Source organism: Anser brachyrhynchus, assembly GCF_964034855.1.
Source record: "Anser brachyrhynchus genome assembly, chromosome: 1".
Taxonomy (NCBI): Eukaryota; Metazoa; Chordata; class Aves; order Anseriformes; family Anatidae; genus Anser; species Anser brachyrhynchus.
Genome location: NC_137694.1, coordinates 26,684,049 through 26,700,949, shown reverse-complemented (window position 1 = coordinate 26,700,949; position 16,901 = coordinate 26,684,049). Strand labels below are relative to the sequence as shown.

General features: G+C 36.2%; 1 protein-coding gene across 2 annotated transcripts in view; it reads right to left on the bottom strand.

The window, feature by feature from the left end:
- CTTNBP2 (cortactin binding protein 2) overlaps positions 1-16,901 on the bottom strand; it is an 89,616-nt gene that overhangs the window by 40,755 nt on the left and 31,960 nt on the right. For both annotated transcript variants that reach the window (XM_080579294.1, XM_080579295.1), the window contains exons 3-4: positions 13,712-13,936; positions 6,589-8,251 (exon numbers count right to left, since the gene is read on the bottom strand). In XM_080579294.1, the coding sequence (XP_080435420.1) occupies positions 6,589-8,251; positions 13,712-13,936 (1,888 nt within the window). The remainder of the gene's footprint in view (positions 1-6,588; positions 8,252-13,711; positions 13,937-16,901) is intronic.

The window sequence follows — 16,901 nt, the reverse complement described above, 5'->3', positions numbered from 1 at the left end:
AAACCTCAGTATTTATATCTCATCCGTAGTTATATAGACAAATAATGCAGACAACCCTCAATAACTTCAAGTGACTTTAAATAACTTTGTGGGAAAAAAATAATTTGCAGAAATAATGCAGAAATAAATACTGAGCAACACCTTAAGGTAATGACCATTTTACTTAGCAATACTTAGATGATATGTTATAAATGTTCCAGTGTGAATGAATAAAGGTTATATAAAATTCACTAGTGAAAGCTTTCAAGTTATGCAGCTCAAAGACAGTATTCAACCCAAAGCTTTGAAAGCTTTGGAGTTATCTTGGTTAAACGTTGCATTCATTACTTTTCAGCTTTAGTAGGGAGTTTGTTAAGAATATGAAGTTTGCTGCATAAGGCATAAAAAATTTTGTGCATTCTTCCTTGATCAAGGACTGCAAGAGAAAATAGGAGAAAGATCTTTTCTTATTTTGTATATTACCTTTGGAAATTACACATTCTCTGTTTCCCTCTTGAATAAGTAAGTTTATTCATATTCTGTAGCCACATACAAGATATTATCTCAGACTGAAATCTGACAATACAAGGAAAGTTTGACTAGATTTTAATGTAGCTCTGTGACACTCAACACTGAAGAGGAGATGCAGGGCACTACCTCCAGCTCCATCAAGCTGGTTAAGTGCTATCCAACCTCCAACACCTAGAACCAAAATAGTACCCTGCTAGGATAAGCTCTACATTTTAGAAAATTAAATATGAAAATTCCCCCCAGAGAATTCTATGGATGTAACAGATTTGGGAACCTTGCAAGATCCAGGCAAATTTTCATTAAGTTCCATATTTACATCAGAAACCATCAGCTGAGCAGCACTTATAAAGAGAGCATAGCTTGATCCCAGTTCAAAACAACAAACAAATATGTGCTGAGTATTGTTATATTTGTTTCAAAAGCTCCCTGAATTTATCATTTCAAATTAAATTTACAAACTTAGTATGTAAAGGAAATATATTTGAAGTATTTTCACAATGTTAGCTTATTATTCAACTCTTTTACTTTATAGAGTATTAAAAGTTATCAGTACAGCTGTGAAGTTACCTTATAAATTCAGCTTTAAACTGATGAAAAACTCTAAATTTAACTCCATCCATCTTTATATCACTTCATTTCTGAAGTTACCTTTTGACTACTAATACTTTTATTAATATTTGTTTTTCCAAAATTTTTAATGAAGAAATTTGAAGGTTTTCAAAAGTTTGCAGAACAACTAAGGAAGATGCAAAGTAAACAACATCTTTTAAATGATAAAATATACTACATTTACAGCTCCAATAGTTGAAAACAGCTGACTTAAAAAATCCCCAAAGAACTTAAGAATGACTTTTGTTCATCCTCTCCATTATAAAAGTGCCTTTTTTTTTTTCTGATTTTCTATTATTATTTGATACTAATTGTGCTGCTGTTGTTAGTACATACATCAATGTTTTTTAACTGGCAGTTGATATGTATTTTTTACTGTCTCGACATGGTAGTTGATAGTGGACGCTGCTTGTGTGGCACTCCAGAACAGTCTTGGTTTAAACTTCCTCCTCATTTTAGAAATTAAATCTGATTCGTATTGGATTTGGGAGAGTTTGGGGAGACTGACTCTAAGCTGTAAGCATGAAGTCCACTCTGCAAAGCTATTTCATAATATGAATAGCATTGCTCGGAATTCTTCCATATTGAAAATAGTGCAAGGTAGGTTTTTTATTATTGTTGTTTTAAAGCATTAAGGGAAAAAAAGAAAGAAAGAATGTTTATTGTGCCGTACGTGGTATCTTAATTTTTGTTCCAACACCTTGAAATTACATTGTGGCAATTCAGTGATGAAATTCATTATACGTAGCTATCATTGGATGAAATCTTCCTACACAGAAAGATACAGAAACTGGATAATAAGATATATGTAAGTTTGGCTTCTATTATCAATGTAGATGAATACAATCAGGCTGCATTTAAACAGAAAATAAATACATCAATATTAGGAAATACCAATAAATAAGGTACATCATTACAGATGCATAAAGTTAGGAAACGTGAAGCATCTGTGAAAGCTTGTAGGACATGCAGTGATGAAGGGCAGAGGGATAGACAAAAACAGCTTCTGGCATCAGCTTCAGAATGTGGAGATGGTTAATTTCAGAGCCCAGATCAGTGCCTCACCCCCCCCCCCCCCCTTTTATATTCTAAGCCAATTGAATAGAGAGAATAATTAAAGAAATCACTATAGAAATGAGCAAAACAAAAAAACATACTTCACTGAAAAGTGACATAAAAAGCACAAAACCAAGAAGAAAGTGAAAGCAGAAATCCCAGGGGTATGAAAATCCAACTGCCTAGATTCATTTCCATTTTGAAGTCTTAGAGCCATTGAAATGTAGGAATCCAAACAGAGCAGAAGCACTTTGGCACCAGTTCAAAGGCTGCTGAAATTAATGAAAACACTGTCGCAGATTTTGAATCAGGCCATAAATGTTCATTGTAATTTCTTTATGTGCAGTCTGTTCAACATTAATGACAAAAGCTGGTGTCTTCTCTTACCAGGAATGAAAAGAGCAACACAGTACAGTGCCCCACATTTAAAAGAAGGTATCACTGCATTAATTTAACAGAACATGTAACTGAAACTATCTGATCTCATATTTTGAGTTTTCTCTTAATACTTGTTCTTTCTAGAACCAAGACACTCCCTTACTGAAAATCATCCTATTGATAAAAGCAATCTGACCTAACTAGGACACAGTTTTCAAATTAATAAAAGGAATACTTTAGTGACTAAGCTATTGCCAATTCTTCTGACTCCACAGTAAGAAGAAAGAAATGTGAATTTACTGATAAGCCAAAAAATATTAAAGTTGAGGATTCTTTCAATTTCTTTCAACATTAAATCTGTTTTTCACATTTTTGTAAAATATTAACAAATTCAGATTGAAGCTTACTGCTTACTACTTACTGTACAATAAAATATGAATAAGATTTCACTATGTTCTGCCTTAACTGAAAGAAAAATTGAAATTCCAAACATTTTCAGGAAAAAAAAAGTAAATAAAATAGATTAAAGCCAACCAGAAAATTAGCAAAACTAACTGAATCTGTGGCTAGAGGGCATGAAAAATGCAGATATGGGAAAGAGGTTTCAGTAAGATCATACTCAAAAAAAGAAACTGAAAAAAGAAAGCGAGTGAGTGACATTAATTCAGGCACTACTGGCCACATCATCTTACTTAAAACAGTGTTATTGAGCTTGGTCTAGCTTTTTTCTAAGGCAAAGTCAATTTGCACATAGATTTATTAAATCTGTTTTTTTTTTCCTCAGCATAAAATTTCAAGGGCAATGTCTTTCCATAATTGCATAATGTCTACTGTTCAAGGTTTATTTAGTTCTAGTGCAGCTCACAGGAACACTTGGCCCAAATAGATAAAGTTCCCCTAAAAACAAATAAAAAAAGAAACAGGGTTGGATTGTAGAAAAACGCAATCAAGTGTTAGTCTGGGTTAAAGTCAAAGGAGCTCCTGAATATCCACCTGAATATTGCAGACAAATTTACTAACATTCTTTCGGCCTTATTTTGGAGGTCAGTAAAGGAGGGATATTAAAATAACAGCTTTGATAAAATTAACAAAATAAAACAGGAGATCACCAACTACAGTTTAAGCAATCTTTTTTTGCATACTTCTGATTATGGGATATGTTTCCCATTTTCAGTTGTGAAAATTCACAAAAAGCAATGCCACTTACAAAACACTAAGTGTCAAATATTCAGAACAAGGATTATGAGATTAAATGGTCCCAATTGTTTCTATCCCTTCCAATAGCAAGTGAAGAGTGTGCAAAGCCTAAGTTACGAAAGGCAATCTGAACACATAAAACAGTACAATTGAAAAAAACAACAGTTTTTGACAAAAATCTCATGTTTGAGAATTGCCTTTAAGAACTGTCATGAATTTCACAAGCAAAAAATTTACTATTTGGTGGAAGAGTCCTATTTAAAGAATGATTGTTCTCCTAAAAACGTTAATACTTAGAAGCACAAACTAGTACGTGCAGTTATGAAGTCAAGTGGTAAAGTAAACTTATATGTTTAAGGTAGAAGATTTCTTTCTTTCCTTTCCTTTTTTTTTTTTTTTTAAGAATAATCAAAAACTGTTTTAATTGATCATCTAGTTAATGTAAAACTAACTGAAATCTACAGTCTATTTCACACTGGCAGGGTTTGTGCAAGACAGCCTCTAGCCCGCAGAAACTATTAACTTTGAAGCTGATTTTCCCAATAATTAATTTGTTGTACATTAATAGAATCTTAAATTCTTTACAAAGTTATAATTCCATTATGGAGTCTAACAGCTCCTGAAGGCAAATGAGGTTCAGATAATATCTGGAATACTGGAAGACTAATGAACTATCTGACATGGTAATTGGACTATCAAAAAATAAAGCTGAAAATTCAGGGCATCTATATGAAAAACAATAAACTAAGAGGCAGCCATCAAATCCCACAGCTGATGACTTTGAGATGTAGTAGACAAATGGAGGATAAGATTTTTGAGGTCACATTTCCGTGTCATACTACGGAAAGGTGAGAAGATTCTGACAGTATGGTGTAACAGGCAAATGTTAAAAGCATAACTATATGAGTAAGATTTCACTACGGTCTGATTTAACTGAAAGTAAAATTGAAATTCCAAACATTTTCTGAAAAAAAAAGTAAATAAAAGATACTAAAACTTCAGAAATGTGCTGAAAGTCTTCATTGAAGTGGAATGGGAATAAAAATTCCTAAATAATGCAAACCTTGGAATCTCCTATATATACAGATACAGGTTGCCCCATGGTGCTGTCAGAACAGCTTCCCCAAGACTAGAGAGTTAGTCCAACTGCCTTACCAACTTGCCAACTGCGTGGGGCAACCACCACCAGAAAGTGGTCAGCTGTGTGATGGAAGCACACCAACTGCGGGGGGCAGTTCATACCCTATAGATGAGATAAAGATACTCAAGTTAAAAGGGACTAAAGGACCATAACTGAACTGAAAACAACTGTATGAAGTTTCAGATCATTCATAGAATCATAGAATCATAGAATATCCTGAGTTGGAAGGGACCCTTAAGGATCATCAAGTCCAACTCTTGATACCGCACAGGTCTACCCAAAAGTTCAGACCATGTGACTAAGTGCACAGTCCAATCTCTTCTTAAATTCAGACAGGCTCGGTGCAGTGACCACTTCCCTGGGGAGCCTGTTCCAGTGTGCAACCACCCTCTCTGTGAAGAACCCCCTCCTGATGTCGAGCCTAAATTTCCCCTGCCTCAGCTTAACCCTGTTCCCGCGGGTCCTGTCACTGGTGTTAATGGAGAAAAGGTCTCCTGCCTCTCGACACCCCCTTACGAGGAAGTTGTAGACTGTGATGAGGTCTCCCCTCAGCCTCCTCTTCTCCAGGCTGAACAGGCCCAGTGACCTCAGCCATTCCTCGTACGTCTTCCCCTCCAGGCCTTTCACCATCTTCGTAGCCCTCCTCTGTACACTCTCCAACAGTTTCATGTCCTTCAAACATTCTTCAATGTTAACAAAGATTTTTTGTGTCCAAAGTGCTCAACTCTGCAACCATCTTCTTACTGCACTGCAAGTGAGGGTGAAGAAAGGCTTCTACCTAATCTTTCAGTGCTATTGATCCCAGCAAGTACATATGCTGAAAAGAATTTATAGGAGATCTGCAATTAACTCAAAAGGAGATCAGGGCCTTCTTTGTTCATTTAGCTGTCATCAAGAAGATATCCTGAAGCTGGTAACAAATGAGGCTTGAAAGTCTTCAGCACAATGCAAAATGAATAGCAGATACATGCACTGACTGCAGACTTGGACTGTTCACATAACATTTAGATTTTAATGTTCTCCAACATCAAGCCTTTGCTGATATCAGTTGAAGTGAACCTGTGAGATGCCACGTATAGCTATTAATAAAGCTTACAACTATAAATACCTACCAAAAAAATACAGAAAAAGGAAATAAAACCTCAATATATTTCTGTAGGTATGAAGTGCTATATTTCAAACTGCACTGTTAGCCAGGCAATAATGGACCTTAAGCTGCAAGCATTTAGTGCCATAGAAGAAGAATACAGCTATGCCCTATTTTCTAAAAGATTCAAAAAAGCACTGAAATGAACAGGAACACATATTCCATGGAAGATCATCAGCACAGAAAAAGTTCAAAACATTATTTCAGACTAAGAAAGCATTTTGTAGTCCAAAATAACAATATTAATAAAAGGTAATTTTCTTAATATTTCATAATCCACTGCCCATTTGCTCTAGACGTTAGAACTATTTACCTTTAAAAAAACACCTTCAATTTTGAGACCTCCTTGAGGAAGCAAACTAATTAAGGACATTACTAAATCATGCAAAAGAATTCCCATACCCCTGGAATGTGGAAAAAATATAAATGGAAATTTCAGTGCTTAGAAAGGAAACTAAAGAAAAAGGTAAATAAAGCAAATGAGAAATTTAGAGTAAAAAAAATAAATTACTTCAGAGGGAGACAGTTTGTAGCATATCAATCCCTTTACCTGATGCTGTTACCAGGAGGCTGTCTGAATCACATGGTCTACAGGATGAAGCACTAACAGGGTTTATGGAGGAGCTACAGGCAATGGTGGTGGGAATGACAAAGGAATTTTCTGAACATGCAGACTGGTTCAGTCCAGGGAAGTGGGAAGGCCAGGCACCCACCTGAGATGTGGCTATGGCTGGTATGGCACAGCCTGCAGGTGCCACAGATAAATCTATAGCAGGTTTTGGTGGCAGCTGAGGTGAGGACTTAGAAATAATTTCCTCATTTATTACCCTGATTCCTTGTGGTGAACTTGAAAGAGGTGAGGTCACGGTTTTGCTGTCAGTTTTTACACTTGTATTTGGGGATCGACTACTATCCATTAAAACCTTAAGCTGTGGGTGTGGTGGAGAAGGAGTTTGCGAAAGCCCTGGTTTTTTAGGAGGAATAGGCGGAGGATTTCCTCTGTCAATTCTCGATACACTAGGCGTCTTTAAATTCATTTTACCGACTGGGGGGTAAGTGCCAACTTCCACTGAATGTGACGTCCCAGGCCGTGACGGAGGGCCGCTCTGAGGGCTGGTAAATCTTGAAAGGACTTGGGTGACAGTATTCCGAGCTACCTGCTTGGCAACTAGGTTGTCACGACTAGTAGGAGATACGTCCCTTGAGGGAGGGCTTTGGGTTGTGTTTCCATTTTGGTCTTGATCGTTAGCATTTGCTTGAAATCTAAACCTAGCTGCTTGGACTCGTGGATTTAGGCCTGGATGGCCAGTAGCATTGGCAGACGGTGAATGCAAACTGTGCATAGATGAAGTTACTGAGTAATTCTGAGTTGTGACAGTTGGTGTGGAAGGAGTGCAAAGGGAAGTACTATTTGGAAAGGGGGAAGTGCTACTTGGTAAATCAGATGATGAGCCTGTACTTGGTCCATTTTCCTCAATTCTGTTTTGACTCTGTGTAAGAACAGGAGTTGCAGGAGGGACAAGTTCATTATGTGAAGACTGCTTATCAATAACAGGTTTCACAAGTGCTGCATTGGCACACACATTCATTTTTGTATTGCCAGACGCTAGCGGGTTCACTGTGGAAGGCTTCACAGATACAGTCAAAGGCAACTTCTTAGTATTCTCAGTGCTACTGTCCATAACTACAGGATCCGTTTGGCAGGCAATAGTTCTTGAACTCAGCTCTTCTGTTTCAACAGAAACAGAAACAAGGCTCCTATCTTTATTTTTATCTTTATTTTTAAGAGAAAGATTAGTTTTACTGTCATTCTCCTTCTTTAATTGCTCAATCATTTTTATCATTTTATCTCTTTCTTCTCTGAGGTCACTGGTGTGTGCTTCCTCTCTATGAAGTTTGGCACGCAACTGTTCTCTCTCTGTGTCAAATTCAGACAGCTGTTTTTCCATTTGAGCCTCCATTTGTGTACTCCTTTGTTTCTCAGCTGCAAGAGACTCCTCCAATTCACTAGCCTTTTTCTTTTCCTCTTCAAATTTTGACATCACTTCTTCCAGTTTCTGGGCTTCTTCTACTATTCGTCCAGACAACTGCTTACACTCTTTCACTAGCATCAATACTACATGCTTGTTCTTGCCACGTTCTTCTTCAAGACGAGCAGATAGCTTTTTGTGCTCCAGCTCAAGATTCTGTAACTGAGATTTTTCCATTTCCAGCTGTAAGAAAACATATAGAAAAATTCTCATTAGCAAGATGTAGACTTTCAACATAACCTAGTATTAATGTGACATTAATGTTTTAACCTTTGAGAGTATGCCTAAAATGAACCTGTCTGCCCAGGAAAGTGATTTGTGGTATGTAATGCAAGTGCCTATAAGCAAGAGAAAAAGACAGGCATCCCTGAAGAGCAATGCAGAGACTAAGTAAAACTATCTACTTTGCTCTATCGATAACACAAAGACTCTACAAATTGATTAAATTCTCGTGATTTCTGAGTGAGGAGCTGCCTGTTCTCCAGAAATTAGGCAAGCACTGAAATTAGACACCTGATTCAATGACATGACAGAGTCCTCTTCTCAGTAAAGGAACTGGCCACAATTAAGAAATGAACTTTGCAGAAAAACTTCGAGCCCAGAAATGAAAGTTTAAGTTCTAGGCCTTCCTCAGACTGAAGAAGATTAATGTTGAAAAACACAGTCCATGCCCACAGCAGTTGTCTTACTTACTAACATTTATAAAAATACATTCATTTTAGAGAGCAATTTTTTGGTGTAGTCACAAACATTTTCCTGTACTTACTAACAGTAGAATGTCTCGCTGACATCAGTGATGTATAATCTATGCTGTAGGCTAGGAACAAAAGACTACCTATTATGTGCAGAAAATAGATGAGAATAAGTTTTCCACTCATTCATACAGTCAACGCTTCTAACCAATTCATTTTGCCCACTAACTGTTCTTTTATTCAAAGACTGTCTCATAGAAAAGCACTGGAAAAATACAAGTTAACGCACTGTTTTATAAAATAATTACTAATAGTAAGGCATACCAAATTACTTTGCAATTTCCCAGGTAAACTTTTACACATGTCAAACTACAACAGAAGAAAAATTGGCTTCTTTCTTCCTACTCTGTTTACATAATGATGCAGTCATTTCCTGTATGACTCATCTGGATAATAAAAACAGACAGTGACCATTCCTTCTCCTGTGCTCTTTTTGTCAATTATCAATTCTGCTTAATACTTATGTAGAGATTTATACAGGAAGAACAATTCAGAACTCTACTGATAAAGTGCTTTTTTTGAGTGGGAATTTTTACTGTTCTGGAAAACTACTCTCAGGTACCTAGAAAAAAATCAAGTGCTCATGTAAGTTTTATTTTGACTGCAATAGGAAACTGCTTCATGCTTCTACGAAGTGATATGAGAACATTTCAGTGTTAAAAAAAAAAATTCTGGTGAAAGCTGTGGCAAATAGCAATATATTTAAGATTCTACTTGGAATAAACGTTTCACTTCAGTAGTTGGAGAAATATCAAGAGTAAAGGTTCAGATTTTAGTATCCTGGTCAAACTGATACTGATTTCAGAGCTTAAGACACTATAGTACAGTGCATATATTTTCTGTAAACAGTAATGTGGGAAATGAGATGGCCTAAGGTAATAGGTATGGAATATCTTCTCTCTCATTCATTGCTTAAAATTTGTCTTGGTTGCTAAAAGAAAAAAACACCACCAATAACTACTAAAAAAGGAAAAAACTAACAGCTTCCCCTGCCCACCCTCCAAAAAAAAACCACCAAAACCAAAACCAGCCACGTGCTTTACCAACAGCTTTCCAGAAGCCTGCTGCTACAGCACACTATTCCCTCTCCTTTACAACAGTAGACGAAATTTCTTAGTTCTTGAAATGTATTTCACACCACTGTAGATGTGTCTGAAATTAATTTTAAATTAAACTGCATTTAAATTACAAGTAATATAAATGACATCTTAAAATAAGAGCTTTGTTACTCTCTGGTTGTACCATATAGAAGAATTGAAACTCATGCTATCAAGGGATGAGTTCAAGAGAGACAGACTGCAGTTTGAACAGAAATAAATCCCACCCGCTATAGCTCATTGTCCCCGAAATAAATTTTCCCCACATGTTAAGTAGAATTCAAACACAAGAAAATGATGAAAAAGTAAAGCAAGAGAAACGACAAAGAGGGCATAGACAACAAATCCTGCAGGAATTTGTTCTAGTTGAACGTGTGTTTCCATCTACCAACACTGCTAACAATGTTACCTGAATATAAATTTCTCCTCCGTTTTCTTATGAAGAATGGGAAAAAGCATAAACAGGTGGTGGCAACATTTATGTGAAATATTTTAGTAATAGTAAAATTTCTTCCTGAAATCATACCATTCTAATAAACATCCAGTGAACTAAGAGAAAGAAATTATTATGGGAAATTATATCTACACTGTAAACATCACCTTGGTTTCAAATACATCAAAAACTGTTAGCTCCACTGTGGTTTTACAGCTTCATCCCAGGTTAACCAACACAATCTGTGTAATTCAATTCACACAACCAAGTTCACCTGTCTTAAAAAACAGTAACAAATATATATATTATATATATTATATAATATATATAGTAATATATATTAATATAATTATAAAATATAATAAAATAAAAATAAAAGTAAAAAATAATATATATAATTATATATAATATAATAATATGCATAATATATTTTATATATATAATATATATATTATATATATATAAAACAAAACACATAAGGTATGACTTTTCATCACTAAATAAACGATATCAGCAACAGTTCCTCTTCAGTTATGTTAATGACAGTACAGCTGCAAACTAATTTAAGAAGCTACTATGATGATACTGTATTTAGGAGTGGTCCCATTCACAGTTCTTAAAGTGGAGAAAATCATGATTTTTTCTCAAGCATTTCATTGTCTATTTAAAATTTCACAAAACCATCCCTCACAGACAAACACAACTAGTCAGTAACAATGGTGCACCCAATAATATTTTTTTTTCAAAAATAGGTACAAAAATCATGGGAAATGTAAGATAATTTATCTTACTTTCAAAAAATTACAAGTAGATCTTAACATACAGCTGGGATGAAATTGGTTTTCCAAATTATTATTTTATTTGTAAGCATTGCATATAAAACAAGAATCCCTAACGTATATATATACACATATGTATATATATAAATATATATATATGTTCCCGTATTTGATCGCAAATTGACAAGAGCAGCATTAGTTTCTTATTTTACTTTATCTCCTATATCTCCCCTCATCGCTTTCCTTTGTCTGTATCTGCTTGAATTAAAAAAACAAACAAACAAAAAAACCACATCTATGAATATTTACACTACTTTTTCCTTTAGATGACAGATTTGGAACTAGTTGCAATTATTTATGAGTTTGTGAACTAACTACAAGGTGAGTTTTTGTGAAGTGTACTATATGCATACACTAAATCATATCAGTAACGTAAACATCTGGAAACGTGCCCAAGAAGGCTCTGAAAGGCAATACAGCAGGATACTGAGATCATTGGTAGGGACCAGGAAAGAACTGACCCGGAAAGGCCCTTTAAAAGTGAGAGACAGAGGGCACGTGTTGTGAGAAATGGTCAAGGGACCTTGCTTAGACTAGTGAAAAAAAGACTGACGGATGATCTAATAGCAGGATACTACTACTAAGGGCTCTTACAGCAATGACAAAGCCAAATTCTTCTTGGCAATGGAAGGTGGGACCCCGTAACAAAAGGGCAACGAGAAATTGCCCCTTAAGACATTCTTCACAACGATGGTAGTGCAGGAGGGCCGCGGTATTGCCACTCCTGGGGATTTTCAAGACTCAGCTAGACAAATTCACGGATGACCAAATGTACTGCTGGTAATAATCTGCGTTATGCACAAAGTTATACTAAATCCCATCAACAGGCTTCTTCCAACCAACATGCCTATTATGAGCATGCATCCCAATACTAACTTATCTGCAAACACTTGACAGATCAAAAACTGTCATTTTGATGGTCTGGTTATGAGTTTCCAGGAAACTTCAAAATGAATTTTGTCAGCAACTCCAGGGATGGCATTCGAAGAGATGGAAGGGGCTGGAAACTTAACACAAAGCAGATGACATCTGGGGACTAGGTGTTTGGTATAAAGTAAGCCCGTAACTGACAGTCATTTGTGCACCTCTTCATTTTTCTACATTCCTGCACATTGTTATGACTTACTTTTTAGGATCAAGTAATGATTTTATTTAAAGAATACCTTCAGGGTCACTATATTCATAGGCAATAAGTCTCCAGGAAAAAGAGCTCACTCAGAGCCTGTCTGAGTCTAGTGATATCCAGAGACAATAGTCCCCAGAGCTGTACACAGACCTGACCACTTAGTGCAAGAGTGAGATACTGAGGCAATTTGAAACACGAAGATAGAGGCATCACACAGCTAGGGAAGGAGGAACCACTCCTAGAGGAGGTACAGCTGGCTCTGTATTTAGGTCACATTTGTCTGGGCTTAACTTTTTTTCCTTACGCAGGGTCACCATATTTTGCTGAACCTTTCAAGAAATCCCTCAAAATACTTTCATTAATCTCTTCCACAGAAGGATTTCAGAGATGGAGAATAGACAGGAAAATGTGGAACTAAGGGAAGGTAAAACACTGAAAGAATAATTTATGTGGAGGTTAATGGAGATGGTTAAGAGAAATGTCATCAGTTTCTACAAACCAAGAAGTTTAAGAGGGTGCCCTGTTGAAACAGCCTTTCAAATTGGCTTAAAAAAAAAAAAAAAAAAAAAAAAAGATGCAAGTTCTGTAGAGAGTTATGCACATGAGTTTCACTCAAAATCCCTATTTGTTATAAGGAGCAAAAAAGTTAGCATATGAGTGACACACTTTCAAAACAATACTTTTTTTTTTTTTTTAATGTAGTTCTTTAAAGTTTAGCTTAAAAGTTGGACCTCTGAAGGTCCAGCCCCCTGCTCAAGCAGACACATCCTGGGCAACCTGCTGTAGGTATGTCAGGAATTGCCCAGGAATTCACTTTCAAAATGACACTGTTTTGTTTTCAATATGAAACTTTCTCTCTTTCTTTTTTATTTTTATTTTTTATTATTTTTTGGCATCATACTTGTACCAAAATAATTTTCTCCTTACACCAAATGTTCTAAATATTCAAAAAATATTTTTTAGTTGTAATTTACTTTCTTACTGTTTTATGAAATAGAGCCACCTAATAAGAAAAACAAATAAATTATTTATTTTAGGCAGTTTAGGTTATGCAAAATAACAGTAGCTCCTCTAGGTTTCAATGGAGTTAGTTTAAAAATATATAGTGACAATGCTTTCCTTTAGCTCATGTTAACCTGTCTATTTATATAGTGCATTGACTTGTAATGGTTCTACTTCATTTATTCCATAAGTAGATCTAAATTCATGGAACTAGTGATGTGTACCACAAAATATCACCAGAAAACTAGCACCTCACTATATATGACAACTAAATGGAAAAAAAAAATTAACACTCGTGACGATAATCAAGTTAGACAAAGGAGCAAACTGAAACATATCATGAAAGAACAAATCGGGAGAGGGAAAAGGAAAAAGAAAACTGGTAGCAGGGTACCTTCTTTTGTCTGTTTTCAGCAGCAGCCAACTGAGCTGACATTCTTTCTTGCATTTTCCTGCAGTGAGCCATAACGGCTTCTAAAATGGAGAGAGGGTTCATGCAGATTGGCTTCTTTTCTTTATCACCAGCACCTGCCTCAAAGTCTCTCTGCAGAGCCAGAAATGGGTCACTCAGATTAAACCTTCCGTATCGTTCCTGGATAAAAACCTCTTTGCGCCGGGCCTAACAAAACAAAAACAAAACGTAAAACAATAGATAAAGAAGTAAAAGTAAATGCACTCTTTGGAGTACATCTACACATAGAACAGACTTAAATCACTGAGAAAGTTATACTTACACATATTTTTAAAATGCTTTCTTTAAGTATTTCCAATTTCTAATAGAATTGGACAGATACATTGCACACAGATTTCACCATTGTCAATACAATTTGCTACATAAAATCCTTCCCCGTCTCATTTTAACACAGAAATTTCAGTTTGGAACAGTTTCAGAAATATCACAAAATAACATCTTGTAAACTGGCTGATACACAGAGTAGAAAGGGAAGAAAAACATTCTAAAACACTTTTCTATTTCAGTGTATTAACATTATGTTAGTGAAAGACATGAAAACATGTTTCATGTGTTTACTGCAGTACCAAAATAAGAATTTTTAAAATAAAAAAGTAACAGCATCTTTACACATACAGAGATTAGCTTAAGCAACGATCAGACAAGCAGAGAGCAAAAATACCTCCAAGGCTCTTTGAAATTAAGACCCTTCTCAAATCTATGCTCAAGAAGAACTTCATTATCATGCGTTTCTACAAGCTGTTATTTAAAAACACAATTATATTTCCAAAATACAGTACCACACTTTATTAGCAAAACAAAAATATTACACAATAAAGATCAGATGCAATTTTGCTTGATAATTTTTTGGTTCTTCAGTCCAACATGTAAATGAGATCAGTTTCAGAGAAGGTTTTTTATACATTTAGTACACAGTACATGAAAAGGCCACATATTAGTACCGACTTCTAAGGCTTTTTATAGAAAATATTGTTCCATAATCTCAGGCTTAAGTCTCATCTAATTTGTCAAACAAACAAACAAACAAACAAACAACAGAACTATTGAAAGATTTCTAAAGATTTTGTTATGGTGTTTTTGTGCCTGCATATGTAACAGGAAGTATAAGGAAGCGAGCCAAACCACTGCAGTACAAACTTTGGAGGAAAGTGAAGTTTTGTTACCTTAAAACTAAGCCAACCACCAGAGCAACTCCTTCAAGTACGCCTCAAAAATCAGAACAAAAACCACAGTGCAGAGAAATACTATCAGAAAAAGGAATCCCTCAAAAATAAGGGCTGAGTTATTTACGTGTGATTTGTTTCAAAATCAGGAAGCTCAGTTTTCAGGAACAAGCAAAACCAGATGAAGAATAAGCAAATTTTGAGGTGTAAAAGCAGAGGAACAGGCTAACCAGATAGGTTAGGAGACCATTCCAAAAGCCTGATGTTAAAATTGTAACATATGAAAAGGTCATAAAAGGTGACACATATTCAGGGCATGGGAAACCAAAGAAGAAAGTAAGAACCATGTGAGAAAAATTCTCCAGAGACAAACTACAAATAACATACCTTAGCGAATGCCCAACTTTTGCCTATATATAGGGCACAAAACCGAGATGTTGCAGGAAATTGAAAGGTAAAAGAGAATTTAACTGCAGCAGATGCAAGTGAGCATTCTGATACTTATTCTGATGCTTGAAATATTTTAAGTCTATTTCCCAATTTGATAGCATAAATAGAAGCTGAAAATATTAACAAACAAACAAAAAGCACAGCTCAGAAAACCTCCCAGAGTTCATTCAGACAGAAAGTTTAGCTGGGATTGAAAGTCAGATAGGGATTGGCTGAAGAGACAAAAATAAGCCTACAGAACCAAGTTTTTTTTTTTTTTTTAATAAATTGCTTTGCAAATAACCTCTAATTAGCCTAAGATTTCAAAGCTCTAATTTTTATCTTATATTTTAAAATAAAATAAAATAGTGGGGAGGGGCTATATTTGCAGCTCCTGGCTTTATACCCGGGAATTACAGGGCATTACGTAGCTTAGGAATTCAACCTTCACATAAAGGAAACAATCAAAACCAAAAACCTGACTCTAAATGGATTGAAGTGCTAAGCAGGCAAACAAGATGACAAACCCAAGCAGGTTAAGAATTTAAATGGAGATGAAGGCACAATCCATACATAAATCATCGGCAGTGTAAAAGCCATTCTGTTTATATATAGAGACTGACATCAAAGTAAAGGAAGTGACAGTGAGGTAGCAGCTCAGCTGTAAATAAAAAAAAAGGCCACCAGAGCTTCCAGCCTGAAACCCAGAGACCAACAGCAAGATGAGAAGCAAAGTCGATTAACGGATCTCAGAGGCAAAGGCAAAACAGTAAAGGGACTGGGTATTCAGATTCATTAACTAAGGAAAAGATGAAGCTGTACAGAAAGGATGGACTCCAGGTGAATGAAAATCACATCGATCTGTGACATTAAGAATTAAAGCAGCTATAGGAAAATCTGAAAGCTAACGACTGTGGAAAAATGAGGAAGTCTAGAACAGCCCGTGGTTTGGGATGACTGATGCAAAATTCCATGTTCCCAATACACGATGTTTGAGTTATAACTGATACTGTTTGTTAGGTTAGGTGACAGAGCTCACCTGCACACCCACAAAGGAGCACAGAGAGACAATAGCAGAAGGGGAGCCTGAATAAAACCCTGCTGGGCCCACCACAGGGCCGTCTCCACAGCTCAACGGAGCACTGGAGTACGCAGTGGCAGGGGAGAACCTGAACCAAGGACTTCCTTGTCTGGGCCCGGGCTGCCCCAGCAAAGCCATCAGCCCAGAATTATCCAGGTGTGAAACTTGCTGCTTTGAGTCAGTAGGAGCACCTCTACGGGTTGCTGCCTAGGGGTCTGACATAACATGGGGTGTAAGGAATAGCAGTTTGGGATCACACAGGACTTACAGTGAAATGCTTAGAGAAGAAACCAAAGCAGGGCAAGGGAGAGGTTCGGGTGACTTTGGGATGAAAAAGAGTGGGAAGACAGAGTGGTACATGGATAAAAAGGGCAGTCACATTGAACTCGTTTGCTGGTCAGTACCTGGTCATGCCCTGTGCCTGATCTCCACAGTCCAG